This window comes from Lepidothrix coronata, unplaced genomic scaffold (assembly GCF_001604755.1).
Source record: "Lepidothrix coronata isolate B3197 unplaced genomic scaffold, Lepidothrix_coronata-1.0 Scaffold160, whole genome shotgun sequence".
NCBI lineage: Eukaryota > Metazoa > Chordata > Aves > Passeriformes > Pipridae > Lepidothrix > Lepidothrix coronata.
Window position 1 is genome coordinate 1,893,391 of NW_016690340.1, and position 18,803 is coordinate 1,912,193.

Consider the following 18,803-nt stretch of genomic DNA (forward strand, 5'->3'; position numbering starts at 1 on the left):
GGGCTGGGAACCACAGCAGTGTTGGATCAAGGGTTGGACTTGATGATCTCAAAGGTCCCTTCCAACCCAGCTGATTCTATGATTCTGTGATTCTGGATGTGAGTTATTGCCTTCCTGTCACAAATCCTGGGTTTACTCTTCTCCTTCTGGGCACTGCAAAGAGCTGCCTGTGCATCTTGAGGGTTCAAGGGCTGACAGAGGAGATGAGCAGGAGGATGTGTGGGTTTTTTGTCTTTTTTTTTGTCTTTCAATCACCTCATTTAAATGGGAGGGAGAATCTCCCGGCAGTCAGAGCATTGGAACACCCCGGAGTTTGCCGAGGAAATGAAACCCCCGGCTGTCACTTTGCCTCATAAAGGGATGATAAGGAGGGGAAGCTTAATGTGTTAACTGCAGTTAATTTATGCAACCATTGCTCCCTGCAGAAGAAACACTCCCAGCACCATTTCCCATGGATTGCCACACCCACCCTGGAATGCCCAACCTGCTGGATGACAGGAGGGCCACACAGGGACTTTTTTCAAGGACATGGAGTGCCAGGACAAGAGAGAATGGTTTCATGCTTAGACTAGATGAGGGAAGGAATTCTTACCTGTGAGGGTGGTGAGGCCCTGGCACACATTGCCCAGAGAAGCTGTGGCTGCCCCATCCCTGGAAGTGTCCAAGGCCAGGTTGGACAGGGCTTGGAGCAACCTGGGCTGGTGGAAGGGATGATTTTAAGTTCCCTTCCAACACAAAGTCTTCTGTGATTCATCTTACTCACCCCAAAGTCAAAGCAGTTGAATGAAGAGTGGAAGTAGTTCCTTGGCCCCAGTCCATACATCTTCAAAGACATCTCAGTAAGGAACAGCCCCAGGAAAACAAACTCTGCGAAATCTGGAAACAGGGAACAAGAGATTAAATTAGTCCATGAGACCTCAGTGGGCAGATCCCTTCATGTGGGGAACAATGGTATTTTTGCACAACCCAGAGTGACTCCTGGCAGAAGAAAATCCCTCTGCAATGGCAAACAAGACCCAGAGGAGAGTTTCCCATCATTATTTCTGTGTGTCCATGAGCTGTGAGCAGCCTTCAGGAGCTGTGCTGTGGGATGGTGGCATGAGCATTAAATAATATGCTCACTGGTTTTTTAAAGGAATTTCAAAGGAAACCTCTGGATCTACTCTTTCTAAAGGTCTAATTTAATTGCACAGATAATGTTTTGCAGTGATGTGTTTGGGCCTTCTGTACTCACAAGAGATGGACACTTTTGGGTGTGGGGTGTTGAGTTTCTGTAACATCCTCTGCTGATAAAAATACCTTCCTACCCAACAGAACTGCTGACTCTGAGGGCTCATATTCAGAGGTGTTGTGTCTACTGTTACCACATTTATTTTTATTATGCCTTTATAGCCCTATAACTGTGGAAGAACAAGTTCTGTTTCCTTTGGCTTCACATATCGCAGGCAAATAAGCTGTGAAGCTTCTGATGGGAAAATTTATCACCCATGATGAAACAAAGGGCTGGAGACTTCAATTTCTAGCTGAAGTTTTCAGGACTTGAAGCTACAGAAAATACCACCTTTGGCATTTTAAGTTTGGATCTGGAGGCCAATTAGCAACAGCAAGAGTAAAACGTTAAAAACAAACAAAAAAAAAGGCGCAAAAAACGCCTCCAGTACCAAAACCAACCCAATAGAATAAGGCAAACCTCTCTCTCTCTGGAGAAGAGATGAAGAAAAGAACCAAACCTCAAAGGGTGGAGATCAATCACCTCTCTTAGTGCAGCACAGGAGGCCCCTGGATGTTGGAGCAGCAAAGTCTCCTGGAATTTCAGTTTTACCATTCCAGGAATGATGAAGACAAGATGGAGCCAAACTTTTCTCCAAGGTGCACATGGACAGGCAAGGGGGGATGGATACAAGTAGAAACAAGGGAATTTTCAGCTGGATAATCCTGAATTCCAGGGTTTTGTAAAATGGGGAAGCAGAGGGGCAGCTCCGATCCCTGTGAGCAGGGACAGGACCCAGGGAATGGCTGGAGCTGTGCCAGGGGAGGTTTAAGCTGGATTTTGGGAAAAGGTTCTGCCCCCAGAGGGTGGTTGGCACTGACCAGGCTCCCCAGGGCAGTGGGCACAGCCCCAAGGCTGCCAGAGCTCCAGGAGGGTTTGGACAACGCTCTGAGGGCCAGGGTGGGATTGTTGGGGTGTCTGTGCAGGGCCAGGAGCTGGACTGGATGATCCTTGTGGATCCCACCAAAGGTATTCCATGATTTTGTTATTCCACGATTTTATCTTTCCATGACTTCCTGCAACATGTGGCTTCAGCTGATGAGTGTGAGGAGGGAATGAGGGTCCTTCCAGAGTGCCTGGATTTCCCTCCACCCTCACCCTCCACGTTCAAGTGGAGTGAGCACAGTTGGCCCAGGGCCCGTTTTGCACTGCTGGGTGTCTTTGGACATTGCTTGGAAAATACAGCTTCAATTAGCAACCAATTAAAAGGGGGGTTAAATCTTAAATGACAGACAGTCCTGGAATATCATGGGCATAAAGTGAACTGAGATCCAGGAAGCTTTAATGACATGAGAAAGGTTTTATTAACACCTCAGTGAGGAGCCTGCAAGGACACTTCTGCCAACATTTGCACAAGGGGAGGAAATACCAGGAGAGGATGAATTGTACTGTGTCACCTCCTGTCCTTGAAAGCAGGAGCAAAGTCATCAAAGGAGAATATAAGGGCAGTGTGTTCACATTGGAGGAATAAGATGACAAAGCAGGAGATCTGCAAAGTTCTCAGCCTTTTTCCTGCCAAGAGGCAGCTCCATCCTCTGGATCTCATGGTCACATGGAGGAGCAGCACAGCTCCATCTCACTTGGAGCTTGGAACCTGCCAGGAGAAGCCTGGTCACCCCTGCACCAACTTGCCTCTCCTTTCTGACATCAGCTGCAACAACTCAGTGAGAAAACAGTTGTTTCTAATACAAGGGATCCCAGAGTAGGGAATTATCCATAAATATGCTGATAATCCATCCAACTATCCATCTCTCTGCTCAGGTGAGACCCCTCCTGCAGAGCTGCCTCCAGCCCTGGGGTCCAATGCCAGGGGGACATGGAGCTGTTGGAGCAACTCCAGAGGAGGCCACGGAGATGCTCCAAGGACTGAAGCCCCTCTGGAGCCAGGCTGGGAGAGCTGGGGGGGTTCACCTGGAGAAGAGAAGGCTCCAGGGAGAGCTGAGAGCCCCTTCCAGGGCCTAAAGGGGCTCCAGGAGAGCTGGAGAGGGACTTTGGTTTCACACTCAGCAGAGCTCAGGCAGCCCAATGGTGTCATTGGAATGACTTCCATGGGAAGTCTCCCTATCCCGAGGATTGGTGTCAAACCAATGCTTTGAAGTCGGTGGCCTTGTTTAATTAGCTGATAAAAAATCACAGGGAGAGGTTGTAGATCCTACAGAAAGCACAGCACAGCCTCCACCTGGGTCATGGCTCAGTCTGGCAGGACATTTTCACCCTCTTTGTCCACCAAACTCACCTTGCAGAGTTACATGTCAGGGCCACCCCATTTTCTTCCACAGAGTAACAAAAATCCTTGTAAGTGTTTTTTAAGTGTAATTCTCACCAGCAGATCCCAGTGCACTTTGCCAAGACAATTATCACCATTTCAAAAGGATAAAAGAAACAAGGATTAATGGTCAGTCACCCATCCAGCAGAAGGGTGAATAAAACCAGGTGTCAGCAAGTGCAATGTTCCATCATCAGACTGACACACCCTGCAAACACACGTGCAAAGCCAGAATATCAGAGGAGAAAAGAGCTGGGAAATGGCCTTTCTAAGCAAAACAGATCCAAGAAATCTTTGGTTATGTTAAAAAGAAATAAAATAAAGACAAGGGGAAATGTTTAAAACTCAGAGCATCTCAAAAGGCAATTTCCTTCTGCTGCTCTTGAAAGAGCCCCACTCGTCCTTTCACAGCTGATGGATCCCATCAGGATCAGAGCTCAGAACTGGCAGCAGGAGCTGCATCTCAGCAGGCACCAGATGCTACAAATCACAGCCCAGTGAGGACAAGGGATGAAGGCAAGGAAAACACAGACCCAGAGAACTCCTCGGGCAGAAGGGACTGACTGAGTGAATCAGCTGCTGCAGCAGGAGGATCAGACACACAGTTCCTTCTGAGGTGGCCCTGCCTATGTAATTGAAAAAGCAATTTTGTTGTTTGGACCTCCTGGTATTCAGACCCCACGTGTAATCCAATCTGCCTTAAGCAGAAGCATTTTGTGATGTGATTGAAGGAGGAAAAGTTTGATACAAACAGTCTAATTTAATTTCAGATTTGTGCTATTGGCAAAGGCCAACACACATTACATCCCATCACCCCACGTGTTTGAATTTGACAGTTCCCAGCTCCTTTTGGTCAGTCACCCAGGGATTAATTCCATTTCTGCCCCATCTCCAAGTCCAATGTCTTTAGAAGCAGGTGCTGAGCCTGACACTTTGGTTTCCTCTCCTCATCCTCCTCACACTTTAAACCAACCAGGAGAACCTCAAAGCACAACTTCCTCCTCTTTGACCAAGCAGATGTGAAATGCTCAGCAGACATAAGTAAATATGCTTCAGAAAGCCTTTTCCTTGCAAATTCTCTCTTTGGATATCCAGAGGGAGCTGGTCACCAACTTCAAAGGCAACCACAGCATCAAAAAAGGCCCAATTGCCCCAAACACATAGTTTTGGCAAGGCAAGCTGTTCTCATGCCATGATGGTTAAAAAAGTGTTTGCAAATATTGTGTTCATCAGAAAAGACACACTCTGGATTTTGCTTTTAGACAGACATAAATTAAGGAGCCAGTTAAGGATCCCTGCAGTTTTATTTGGAGAAAAAAGGAGAGTTGCTTCATGAAGGGAATCAAAAAAGACCTAATAGGCCCTAAACACTGGTTCAGCCTTACATGGCAAGGGAAGGTGTTCTCAGGCCATAATGGCTAAAATATTGTTTTCAAATATTGTGTTTATCAGAAAAGACACACTCATGGGTTTTTTTTAGACAGACACAAATTAGGGAGCCAATCAGGAATATTTGCAGTATTAGTTGGAGAAAAAAAGGAGAGTTGCTTCATGAAGAGCATCAAAAAAGGCCTAATTGGCCCCAAAAACATGGTTCAATCTTGTGTAGCAAGGGAAGGCATTCCCAGGCCATAATGGTTAGAAAAACATTTTCAAATATTGTGTTCATCAGAAAATACACACTCTGGGTTTTACTTTTAGACAGACATAAATTAAGGAGCCAGTTAAGGATCCCTGCAGTTTTATTTGGAGAAAAAAGCAGAATTTCTTCATGAAGGGAATCAAAAAAGGCCTAATAGGCCCTAAACACGTGGTTCAGCCTTACATGGCAAGGGAAGGTGTTCTCAGGCCATAATGGCTAAAATATTGTTTTCAAATACTGTGTTCATCAGAAAAGACCCATTCTGGGTTTTCGTTTTAGACTGACATAAATTAAGGAGCCATTTAAGGATCCCTGCAGCATTAGCTGGAGAAGAAAGGAGTTGTTTCATGAAGGGAATCAAAAAAGGCCTAATTGGCCCCCAAGACATGGTTTAGTCTTGCATAGCAAGGGAAGACATTCCCAGGCCATAATGGATAAAAAACTGGTTTCAAATAGTGTGTTTATCAGAAAAGACACATTCTGGGATTTTTTTTAGACAGACACAAATTAGGAAGTCAATCAGGAATATCTGCAGTATTAGTTGGAGAAAAAAGGGAGAATTGCTTCATGAAGGGCATCAAAAAAGACCTAATTGGCCCAAACACATGGTTCAATCTTGTGTAGCAAGGGAAGACATTCCCAGGCCATAACGGCTAAAAAACTGTTTTCAAATATTGTGTTCATCAGAAAAGAGACACTCTGGATGATAATCATGGGTGGCTGCATGAAAAATATACTTTTATAGGGAGCTGCAGCTTATTTAACCCAAGGTCCCTGTTTCAGTGAGCAGTGTCCATGTGCAGCATGGGAGAATTCCTCTTTGGCACTGGAATCCTTTCCATCCAGAGAAGGAAAATCTCTGATCGAATTTGGGGATAATTACAGGGCATAAAGTATGTCCTGTTATCCATCACAGCACAAGAATTCAAAGAATTTCTCATCAGCTCTTTCAGGCAGACCAAAGAAATCCCAAGCCTCTCTCTGAAGCTCCTACAGCTCTTTTTCCAAAGCAGCTGTAGTGATGTGGAATATCAAGCAGGGAAAGCTAATCAGAACAATTCAAAACAGAAAAGTTAAAAGAAAAGACCAAGGGAAAAATAAATCAATGCAAGACCCGGAGGCTTTTACCAACCGTTCTTTAAGTAAAATTAATTTGTAACGTAATTAAACTTTTCCCCAGAGGGACAGGTATAATTGAATTAGAGGTGCCTGGGTAGAGTTTCAGGATTTAGAGGATCTTCCCAGACTTTACCACGCTCCTCTCCCACTGCTGCCCTTCACAAAAAGCCTCCTCAGTTCATTTCTAAGCACCTCCCACGAAACAACACAATTAGAATTTATTTCTCCCTTGCTCTCCACCGGACCAGCCGAGTCCTGCTCCTCTGCAGTGAAGTTTTCTCCTCATGGATTAACTTTAAAGCCATTTTTAAACTCTGTCACTCTTACAGTGAAAGGATTTTGCCGAGTATTTCCGGGAGCTGTTTAAAATCCCCCGGTTCTGTGCTACCTTGTTCTGCTGATATCTAATGATCTGAGCACAAATCTTGGGCAGAACAGGGTTTTCAAGAACTCCTCGAGGGCTAAACCCCAGCTGGGCTCCCTCAAAATGTGTATGTGATGTGGAGTTATTCCAGCAGAAGAGAGAGGAGTCAACTCCAGCACTGCTGGAACAAAACAACCAGCCCAGTCCCACACATCTGAAGGCCTAAAATATTCCCTGAATTCAATATTGAAGGTGAGATGGACAGGAAAGATGATGCTGTGAAAACTTTCCCTCGGGAAACGGGATAGAAAGCTGTAGGTCATCACTAATACAAAGACAGGCTTGAATGCAGAACCACAGCTCGTCATCCTGAAATTTGGGAGGGTTTGGAGGCACAGGACACTTGTAATTTAAGAGGTTTGACTTAGAGGCCATTTCAGCAGACAATTCTCAGAAGTTCTTAGGTCTAAAATTACATTACAATAGGTTTCTTCCCCAGTTTCCATTACATTATGGATAAGACAGACCAGGGACAACCTCCCCCAGAATGAACCCACAGTGTCTCTGCTTCATCTTGGAGAAAACTTATCTTAAAAAAAAAACCAAAATAAAACCTAAACCAAACAAGCAAAAAAAAAACCAAAAAAAAACCAAACAAAAAAACACCACAGTGAACAAAAATTATCTGATGTGCGTCAGAATTTCCAGGAGGGCCATTCATGGGGAGATTTAAATAAGATGTTAAGGAAAGATTGTTTAATCAGAGGCTGGGGAGGCCCTGGCACAGGTTGCCCAGAGAAGCTGGGGCTGCCCCATCCCTGGGAGTGTCCAAGGCCAGGTTGGAGCATCCTGGGCTAGAGGAAGGTGTCCCTGCTTAAAAGACCTGTTTAATACTTAAACCTGTACAAGAACATCCACAAACCCTCTGATTCCTTGGATATTGTGGGTTTGTCTGTGCTGCCCCTCCCCAATTCCAATGGTGGTCCCATCACTGTTTATCTGCAGCCACTGATATTTCTATTAGTGAATTTAAGGGATTGATTTGGGAAACACCTCTCCAGACCTTTCCAGGTCTTACAAGGAAACCATCTCACAGTGGTGCAAAGACAAGCCCCAGGAAGCACCTCTGGCTGGGGGGATGCTGAGAATTGAACTCCCAAGAAATCCCAAGTTTCTTTGGGGATTCTCTGACTCTTCCATTAAATATAAGGCCATGGGATCCCTCACTCTCAGCTCAGTGACACTCCAACACCAAGAAGTTAAAGTTTGCTGCCCAAGTGTTTCTGGAACTAATTGACATTGCAGAGCTCCCAAAAAAGGCACACACCCCAATCCCTGATTCCAGGCACTATTTCAACCTTCCCTGGTTTTGTAGCTTGGAAGCCTCATTTGTGGCCTCTGTCCCAGATAAGTTTCCCACCTGGAGGTGCCTCTTTAATTCTAATGGACAGAAAGCTCCTTTCCAGCTCTCCCAGGAACACGGAGCAGAATTTGCTGGCTCGTGGATCTCTTTGTGTTCTCTGAGAAAAGTCACTGCATGAGGTGCTCCCAAAACTGAGTCCTGGAAATCTGAAGCCTTCTTTTTTTGGAGTTGAAAGACTTCAAGTGTGGGGGGTTTTTTTCCTAGACATTTAGGCCTAATTCAAGAGGAAATCCTAATCCTCAAACTTCTAATTACTCTGCCAATCTGGCTTATTAATTCCTCTGTTAAATTTAGGTAATGAATAAGCAAGACTGACTTCTCTGTGTAGTCTGTCTCTCTTTTCAGTCTAAATCTTGCCAAAAAAAAAAAAAACAAAAAGCCAAACCCAGACTTGAAAGAAGTCCCTGTCCTTCTTATGCATCTCTCATTATAGCTCCATTTACCTGATGATATTAAATATTTCAACAAATATTAATAAGGACATTTTTGATGTCAGAGCAGTTGGTATTCTTGACCTTTTAGGTCTATTAAAAAAAAAAACTTCAAAAGTTTGCTTCTTTGTAATAAGGTAAGACCCGAGGATCTGAGGCAGGAAATATTTAAGTCTCTAATTTAGATAGAAATCAAGGAAAATTAGGCAGATAAGTATCTTTAAAGATCTAAGCTGAAATGATTAGACTTTTTGAAATATTTGGGGTTTTTTTCCTGGTCTTCTGTTCTCTTGTTTCAGCAGTTTTACTTCACAAATTCTGCTCTGGTCTCGTCTCAATATCAAGTGTTGGACAAAAGGATTTGTTCCTGGCCATTTTACAGAGGCAGAAGTGGCCAAACAAATGGCTCTGACTTCCAGAAACAAACTCCCATCCCTTCCCTTGAGAAGGGAGAATTCTCAGTGTCCCACTTTCAGGGTCACCACGTTCTCTCCTGAGGAATTTCTACAAGTTTGCCCGGGAATTTTTAGGTTTTAATTTTAGGGTTTAAGTTTTCTAGGAATCCTACCCTACAACCTTCCTCAAAATACACAAAAAGGTCCATCCTCCACCTTCCATATTTCTTTAAATCAGGTTTTGTGAGCCAGGCTGTGACCCCAGGGAAGCACTGGGAGGTGTGAAGGCTGTGAAGGCAGAAAGCCTCCATTTATTATTCATCACGAGACAAAGCCAGATGCAATTTTCAAAACACAAAAATCACCTTTCAGAAGCACTTCTGAACTCTCTGAGCTGAACTGGCAGGTGACCACAGGTGAAAATAAAAGCTGTGGCACAAATACAGTATCATTTTCTCTCTGGTGTCGTTTCCATCACGTATTTTCACAGAGGGCACCGTGACACCCCTCCCCCTGATCACACCCCATCGGTGAGGAGGGCACACAACAAAAAAGGACCTTCTGTAAAGTTGTAACCTTTTAAAGACCATGCCAGTCATCACTGAACTGTAGGGAGCTAGTGTGGGGTTCTATGAGCACAGACAGAGGTTTTTGGGATCTCGTTCCCACCTCAAACCAACACCCTGCCCTGGGGGATCTCTTCTGAATTATGTGATTGAATGACTGGAAATATGATTTGAGAGAGAACTGGGATTGTTCAGCCTGGAGAAGAGAAGCTTTGGGGTGACCTATTTGTGGTTTTCCAGGACCTGAAGGGAGCCTAAAGAAAGATGGAGAGAGACAATTTGCAAGGGCCTGGAGTGACAGGACAAGGGGGAATGGCTTCCCACTGCCAGAGGGCAGGGTTAGATGGGACATTGGGAAGGAATTCTTCCCTGGGAGGGTGGGGAGGCCCTGGCACAGGTTGCCCAGAGAAGCTGTGGCTGCTCCATCCCTGGAAGTGTCCAAGGCCAGGTTGGACGGGGCTTGGAGCAACCTGGGCTGGTGGAAGGTGTCCCTGTCATGGGTTGGAATGAGATGTGCTTTAAAATCCCTTCCAACCCAAACCATTCCATGATTCTGTGACTTATAAATTACTAGAACCACTGACTAAAGCATTTCTGAGCCTGTGCTGAGGTGAACCTCGGGAAGCTGAATCCCAGAGCTCCCGGGGGTGCGTGAGCGGCGCCGAGTGACCAAAAATGTGGATTTCCTCAGGGGAAAGGTGGAGCTTCCAGTACTCACAGAGGGCAGTGGTGAGCTTCTCCGGCTGGTCATAGTGCACCATGGCCACACAGAGGGTGTTGAGGGCCACCACACACAGGACAATCCAGTAGAAGCTCTGAGCCTTCACCATGCGCCGGATGAAGAACCGGAACATCTTCTCTTTCCTCCTGAAGTAGGACGAGCTCTCGTTCTTCCCGCTCTTCAAACTGGCGCGGGCAAAAGGAGACCCTGGGACAGAGAGAAGAGTCACCACACCCCACCCTGGCAGGCAAAAGGCTGGAGGGCATCTCCTGGGCACACAGAGCCTCTGCCAAGCACCGGGAACACGGCTGAGCAGAAAGCTGGGCACGCTGGCCACGGGCTGAGCGAGGGCATCTGGCTTGGGATGGTGCCATGAGGGATGAAGGCTGGGGTTTTAAAACTTCATGAGTCAATGAATCAGTGCCCAGCTCCGCCATCTAAAGAAACTGGGCTTCCAAACCTTTGGAACAATCCTGATTGCCCCAGTTAAACCCATCACTCGGGCTGGAAGGACAGGAAGCACCAGGCCCGGTGGTGGTTCTGCCCGTGGTGTGGAGCACATCCTCATGGAGCTGGGACCTGGCAGCAGGAAAGCTGGTCTCTATTTCTCCTGCTCCAAGGACCAGCCCTTACTGCTGAATGGAATGAAGTCTCCTTATTTCACTCTCCAGCTGCCTGTATTTCCTGAGCAGAGCCCTCGATCTGCCTCCCTGCATCAGATTTTGGGTGCAGCTACTCATTTGTACCAATTGTGCCTAAACCAGACGTATTTCCACTCCGGTCTGAAACCCTGGAAAGAGCCAAATGTTTGAACAATAGGAAGCTGATGGAAGAAATTCTTTTTGCTGTTCAAATGAAGGATGAAAGGGCAACCTCTGGCCAGTGCTGAGCAGGAGAAATCAACACAGGTTAGGAGTAAACACGTGGAGCCATTGGGGTTCCTCTGCAACTGCCACAGATGCTGTTGCAAGCAGGGAAAATCATGATTGTTGCTGTCCACTAGTTGTGTCACGCTCTGCTGGCCCTCAGGACCTTTTTTCAAGACAATTTGTGGCAGGATAATACACTATTGCCCTTCCCCATCGTGGGATGGAACATCCCTGCAGGAAGGGCTGAGCAGGACACATGGGCCTGCCTTGGACCAAGCAGATGATTTACATGGAGATGGCTGAGCTACAGGAACAAAGTGTTCTGGCTGCAGCAGCCAAATCTTGGGGTGTGAGCACCTACATTTCAGCACTTGGAAGGGGCGGGAATCTCGCCCTCTTTCGTGCTGCAATAACATCAAACACAACACCCATAGAAAGGATGAAGCATCCAGATGTGACAGCAGCAGGTTCTCCAAGCCTCACAGCTCCACAGGAGTGTGATGTCTCCCCAGTGGAACGTGAGCTCTCCACTCCATGGCCCATTTCTGGCCACCCACCAACACATAGAGCTGGCCTTGGCCAGGCTCTGAGCAAAGTCCTTGCAGAAAACTTGACGTGCTGTTCTGTTAGTTTGCTAATCCTGCCTTTGGCAGTTTAAAAAATAAATCACAGTGCTCCTCCATTGCTCTAAGACAACAAAAAGAGCTCCAGTTTAGGATTTAGGCTGCACTGTTTAGCAGGTAAAGAGCTCTCAGATATTCATGCCACTCTGTACTCCCAGATTTGCAAGGGAATAGTCTCATCTCCTCCACTGATCTTTCAGAGGAGAAAACCAGTTTGTATTTAAGCTGCTCTAACATAGAAAATATCCACTTCTCTGGGCTTTGCTGTCTGGGAATCCAGACAAGTGTCCTGTGTCTGGGACAGCGTGGAGGGTGGGAAGGCAGAGAGAGCAGCTGCACACTTATTAGTGTGGAATGAGAGGCTGAGAGTCGGGAGGAGAGAAAAGAACAAATGCTAAGAACAGCTCCAGAGAACACATTGGGAAGTGTTCAGCACTACAGAGCTTTATAATGCAATTATGAGGCTCCTTGAGGTGCTTGTGTTGGAATTCAAGAGCCAACGGGCAGCGAGAGCCCTGTCAAAGCCTCTCCCCCTGGTCTGCACCTTCCCCTGGCACTCAAGAATGATGCTGCTGGTTCTTCCACCCTCCTTCTGCTCCCACCAGAAGACATCACAGAAAAACAGCTCAAAAAACATATTCTTTATGCATAATTGCCCACGTGCTGTGATTGTTTGTGTTCTGCAGAGCCTCAGCCTCTTCGGGAGCCCGCGAAGGAGCCGCTTCATCCATCTCTCCTTCTCTGTCTCGTTCCATGAATCAAAATCAAAAACACTTTTCCCAAGTGGGTGAAGCACTGCTGTTATTTTCCGTGCCATATGCTCCCGAGACAGTTCCCAGCTCTGCAGCAGATTATTCACGAGCCCAGATGCTCCGTCATCCGTTGCCACCTGAAATGCCTGAATTCCAAGATCTGTTGGCGTGGCATGGGTGCCCAGAGCCTGGAGGGACTTGGATGGGAACGCAAAGAGCTCGTAATTATTGCAACCACGGACAACTGTTCCAAAAATGACCCTTCCTTGTTATCCATGCAGGGATCCTGGGGGAAAAAAAAAATAACCGAACCAACCCAAAAATGCACACGGGTGCTGCATTTTTGCCCTCTTTCAGCAACGAGCCTCTTGCAGAAGTGTCAGCAGTTTAGGCACAAAACCTGCAGCCTGGGGGACTGTGGGTGATGGTGTCAGGAACATGCCAAGCAACACTCAATTCCTGCAAACAGGTCTTGGTTTAAAGGGAAAAAAAAAATCCCAGCAGCAGCTCTAATCCCTTAAAACCTTAATGCCAACTTTCCAAAGGGCAGTTGAGGCACTTGTGCTTTCAGAACTCTGCAGACACAGACTCTGAAATGAACTGTTTGTGCTGCTGCTCTTGTGCTCCCAGGATTTGCTGCTTGGTGGGAACTGGGCTGCCAGGATATTTCTTTGGAAGATAATGAGAACATCTGCTGCTCCAGCAGCAAAACCATGTCCAGACTCAAACAACAGGGCCAGGGAGAAGCAAAATACCCAAGTGCAGAGCAGGCAGGAGATGTGCCCCCAGCCAGGGAGGAGCAGCCCCGGGCTGAGAGGCGTCTCTGCTGGTGTCCAAACAGCTCCCTGAGCTGGGGGCTGTGGGCTCAGAGCCTGCCAAGCCCTGCCAGCCCCAGACCTGCCTCCTGCCTCTCCACCTGGCCATGACTCAGGAGGGAATTAGCTCTGGGAACTGCAGGACAGGCAGCAGTCTGGTAGTCCTGTTCTGCAGAGCTGAAGCCCCCAAATGCCGCACAGGGCAGGATGCACTGGAGGTGTGGGGGTGACTGGGTGCACACTGGTGTGTGTCTCTACATCTGGCTTGAAAAATGTAGAGAATTGCTTCAAGATCTTCTCCTAAGGCAAAAATGAGGGAATTGGGGCCACTGCCCAGCGTTTCCCAGTAATAACTCACACAGCAAGGGCTGCAAACCCACCCCTGTGCATCAGTGGCAGATGGGACTGTGTCCAGTTCCTCCAACAAAGAGCCTTAGCAGTGTCCTTGGACAGATTTGGGGTTCATTAGCATGAACAGGCGTGCTCCAAGCAGAATCCCGGGATGGGTGGCACAGCAGGGATTCTCCCAGCGCCGGGCAGGGCTCTTGGAAAGGTGCAGCATGCAAGAGCTGAGCCGGGCAGCGCAGGGCAGAGGGTGAAGCCACAGAGCCCTTTGCTTTGGGAAGTCGAGGGGACTTCTCCTTCTTGAAACCGCAGCTTCTGGAGCAAAGGAGCCTCTCAGAGGAAAGATGGCATGGACAGGTTTGGGTGGAGATCTGAACCTGGGGCAATGCGAAGCCGGTACTCACCAACGGAGCAAATGTCTGTGAAATGGTCCTCACCTTCTTCTGCATGAATCAGGTCGTTTTTGCTCTTCTTTATTGCGGCTCTTTTCAACACTGTGTGCAAATTAAAGAGAAAACGCCCCGTGAGGATGCAGAGTGGATTCTCTCTCCCCCTCCCTTCGCTCTCCAGGGCCAGCATTTCCTTCCCAATGCCAGCTTAGAGCTCTCACACAAGGGCAGGCCGGAGCAAACCGGACAACCTACAACCTTGCAGGGCCCAGTGCTTCGGTGTCAGGGTCCTTTAGCTGTTTGACCTTCCAGATCGTGAAGGTCTGCCAGGGACGGGGCTGGGCGCTCACACTTCCCCCAGCAGATGCAGGAGGGTGGGGGAGTCACTGCAGCTGCTGGAGCTTTTAGCACAGCAGAAAGGCTGGCCAGGGTCACTGGATCTTTGTGAGCCCCAGTGGGTGAGGAGATGAGTGCTTCCATCCATTAAAGCCATTAATGCTGTTTACAGTGGGCACCATTAAGGAGTCAGCATTCACGGGCTCCGTTTAAGCACCGAGCAGCGCCCGGAGGAGCAGAAACGCTCAGAGAGAAGCAACTGCCACAAATCAGGGAGCAGCCTCTTAATAGCACCCAGTGTACAATCCCTGCCCTCTGGGGCTGCTGTAATTCTTTGAAGACACGCTTCTCCCAACAGCATCTTTTGTGGGGAGGGCAGACATCCCTACGGTGTTTTATTCCGACAGGGAAAGAGACCGGCAGCCTAAAAGGCTCGGAGAGCTCTGCACTGTCCAGCCAGTGCAGGAGGGGTGAGGCAGGAACAGTGAGGATGCCGGTCCCATGACCACCTACCTGCAGAACCTCGAGAACTGGCAGAAAAAGATACGTTGATACAGTTTGGTAACAGGTTCAAGACATACAGTAACTAAGCACCATTTTCTAGCAGCAGTAAGACACCCCACGGTGTGGTGATACAGACTGGTCAGAAGGCACACACAGCAAACCCACACACTCTGAGCCACTGGAGTCTCCTAGAGAAGATCCCCTCACTCTTCACACGGATTTCCCTGACACAGAAATGGATGTGCTGCTTCCTCCACGGCCAAGGCAAGGGTTGGTTCTTTGGTCCCTTCCAAACACCCAGAGCATCACCTGGGTTCGGAGAGGCTCGAGGAGAAGAGGATGCTCTGAGCCTGTGATCTGGATCCAGGGGTTTTTTTTGGCAAATAACCACTTTTGCACCTTTCTTCCCCACCCAGCTCTAGGCTGAATCCTCAGTCCCAGCAATACCAGCTTTTGGGTCCTCCAGGCTCCATCTGTCCCAGTACACTCCAGCATATCCAGGCCATTCCCAGCACTGGAACGTAACCTGCACTGGGAGTAAAATTTTACAACACTCCCTGGCATGAACTGAGCAGCTTCTTTATCTTCTCCCCCAGATAACTCCTACTTGTGTTTAGCAGTGTGCCATCTCTACAGGCACCCTGGATGCAACAGCCCTCTGTTTTGGAGACTGAGAGGATTTACCAGCATAGACATGGGCTGCTCCACACCAGTTGCTTCAAGGCTGGGAATGTTGCCGGGTTCCTTTAGTTTAGCAGGATAGAAGGAGCCTTAATATCCCTGGTTCTTGACTTGTCCCCACCTCTAGTTTGCTCACACCACTCAGCTTTCCGGGCTACTCTTCCAGACGCTCAGGGCTAAGAGCTGCACCCACGTGCTGGACGAACTCCCCCAGCGCACACGACCCACACACACACACGAAGACTGGCCAGGCACACCTCGAACCCTGACCTCCTGCAGCCCCAGCTCTTCCATCCATCCCCGAGTCCTCCCCAGGTGCAGGTCACCAGGCTGGCCAAGGCGGACCAGCAGCCGGGCGCCCGCCGCCCCGAAGGAGCCGGAGCACAGGGTGCAAAACCACCCGGGAGACACCCCCGGTGACCTGGGCACGGGGGGCTGTGGGGTGAGGCTGCCCCGCTGTGCCGCCTGAGCCCCTGGTGATTTGCAATCCACTCACTGTTGTAGCTGCTGCCGCTGCTAGTCTCTGCCGGTGCCGTGCCTTGGTGGATCGGCCCTTCCGAGGCGGCCCTCCCTGACAGTGAATGGGAGGAGAAAAAAAAAGAGGAGGGAAGAGGGAGGGGGAGGGGAAAGGAGGAGGAGACATGGGAGGACGAAAGATGGTCAGAAAAGGGAGAGGGAAGAATCTTTAACTGAACTTTGACTGGCTGGCGCGTTCCTACGAGCTCATCGCTCTCGGAGGCACAGGGAGGGCAGGTCCTGTGGCCTCGCTCGGCTCGGTCCCTCCAGCCTGGGTCGCACGTTGGAAGGTAGGATCACCACACCCTGTTATGTCTTACTGCTTACAGCTAACAGGGGTCTTAGTCTCTTTGTCAAATCCGTTTGGAAAACCTCGGTTTGGAGCCCTGCCTTCTCCTGGTCAGCGCGTTCCTCCTCTGGCATCCGCTCTGCAGCCTAATCCCCGCCACGGCCTGGGGGTGGGACACGGCCAGCCCCGCTTGGACAGGCTGACGGGTGTCCCTGTGGTCCCACAGGCAGCGTAGGGACCGACCCCAAGGGCAGATCCCCACCCCAGGGCGGTGTCACATGACTGCTCATCATCCACCTGCAACCTCGAAAGCACCCGATACGGGTGAAGGGACTCTGCAGCCCCATCTCTGCCAAGGGCATGCAAGAGTGTGTTCCTCACACCCTCCTGGGCACAGTGGAAGGCCGTGGCACTGTCCAGCAGCTGAACCTCTCATGTATCACAGGAGGAAAACGGCACAGCAAAGGGACCTACCGTCCAGAGGAGATTTCTCTTCTGCGTTCTTGTCTTCCTCTGCCAGCATGACCTCCTCTGGAAAAGATAAAACAGCAAGGTTCAACCTCAGGTTTATCATATCCCTGCTCTAAAACCAGCTGCCACCTGCCTTACCCCATTGTATCACCCAGTTACACCCAGCCTGGGGAGGAGAGGATGGCTCAGAACACTGTGCCCCTCTTGCTCAGGGGAAGGAAGTCAGACAAACCACTGGGAGATGTAGCTCTTCCTGCATGATATTCCTCTTCACAACCACCCACCCAGTCCAGTTTCTCCACCCAACTATCATCCACAAGGGACTTCTGGATGCCAAGAACCTTCCTTCAGACCCAAGAAAGCCACAGGGTGGTCCCTCATGTCCTGTCACATGGGAGACACCATTTGAGAAGTGAGAGATGCTCCACACCCGTTGCTGCTCTTCTGTCTCCATCAGCAGGACCAGGACTCAGCCCAAGGGTAACAGATCTCTTGTGGCACAGGGTGAGACAAGCAGGGCCAGCTGCTGCATGTCAGCAGTGCCACATCTCAGGAGACACAGTGTCACCAGAAAGCCACCACGTCAAATCTTTGCCCAGTTAAAACCCACAAGGTGCCAGGGGGGAGCTCTGCTGGGCACAGTTCAGGCTGTGCAGTGCAGGAACACCACCCCTGCTTTCCACTCACGTGTGATCTCCAAAATACAACTTTATACTTCCCTAAAGTAAAAAAAAAAAAAACCATACAACACTGTAAAAACCAACCTCGCAAAACTGAATGATTTTTATCTGAGTGAAAGACAACCAAGTTTCCTGAGGTTTCCCAGTGCAAATGTCATCACCCAAGGCAGTTTGCAGAACACACCGCGCTGTGCCAGCACTGGAGAAACACTCAGAACCACAGATTTTAACTTGCTGCTGGAAAAATTACGTGAGGATTTTCTAAAGGACAACCCAAAGCAAACAAAACATCGAGTTGGAAGCTGGGGAACTGCACACTTCCTTCTATTATTATAAATGACAAAATCCTCCACGTGCTTGGCACGGATATAATTTGACTGAAACATCTGACGCCGTGCTCCCACAAAATTTTGCTTTAAAGTCCATTTAAGCTGGTCTAGATTGAAGGGTAACTAAAAAAAATATAGAAAATAAACACAAACAAACCACAGGCCAAACATCAAAGTGTGTAGCTGAGAGCTGTCTAGAAGAATACTAGAGGGATCAGCCTTATATAAGCCTATATAAGCCACACAAGCCTTATATAATCTCTTTATTAATCATCTGGGAGAGAGAGTGAATGATACATTAATAAGACAGTAAATTGAGAAGCCTGAAAAATAATATCCAAGGACTGAGGGAGGCTGGAAAGGCAAGAAGAAAGTGCAAACTAGTGCTTGAGAGACATGGAGGAAAGAAGAGCTGAGAGAGGGTTAAAAATGTCAGGTGAGCTAAAAACTGCACTTTAAAAGGTATAAAATGCTTCCAAAAACCCGCAATACCAATCAGGTGCTTTTTGAGGCTTCTTAGGATGGGTCAGAAAAGTAAAATGGGCTTTTGTAGACAGTTCAAGAGACTTCTGTGTCAAACCAGCACCCCTTCAAAAGTCTGGCCCAAGGAAAAGCTGTACCCATGTTTGGGGCTAAAAATGTTGGAAGGAAATAAAAAGCAATTACCAAGGAGTATGACTGTCCTAAACCATGAGGAAGGGATGGCTTGGACATGGACACCCCTTCCCAAAGGCTGCTGGTGTCAATGGATCCTCACCCACAAAGGTCAGGTTCCTCAGAGATAACTGCAAACCAGCTGGGCCTCTGCCCCAAACTCAGGGCCCCGAGTTGGTGCCCAAACACATCTCCATCCATGCACACATCTCCATCCATGGAAACATCTCCATCCATGCACACATCTCCATCCATGGACACATCATCCATGGACACATCTCCATGCATGGAAACATCTCCATCCATAAACACATCTCCATCCATGGACACATCATCCATGGACACATCTCCAT

At 48.4% G+C, this 18,803-nt stretch overlaps 1 protein-coding gene across 17 annotated transcripts in view; it reads right to left on the reverse strand.

Moving 5' to 3' along the window:
• LOC108504370 (voltage-dependent N-type calcium channel subunit alpha-1B-like) overlaps positions 1-18,803 on the reverse strand; it is a 301,566-nt gene that overhangs the window by 118,170 nt on the left and 164,593 nt on the right. For 8 of the 17 annotated variants that reach the window (XR_001877084.1, XM_017829228.1, XM_017829226.1 and 5 more), the window contains exons 9-13: positions 16,791-16,847; positions 16,008-16,082; positions 14,006-14,095; positions 10,195-10,404; positions 764-876 (exon numbers count right to left, since the gene is read on the reverse strand). Coding sequence is in view for 16 of the 17 variants with exons in the window: in XM_017829228.1 (XP_017684717.1) it covers positions 764-876; positions 10,195-10,404; positions 14,006-14,095; positions 16,008-16,082; positions 16,791-16,847 (545 nt within the window). In the remaining variant the exon portion in view is untranslated. The remainder of the gene's footprint in view (positions 1-763; positions 877-10,194; positions 10,405-14,005; positions 14,096-16,007; positions 16,083-16,790; positions 16,848-18,803) is intronic. The other 9 variants (XM_017829232.1, XM_017829233.1, XM_017829231.1 and 6 more) reach the window with 3 other exon arrangements.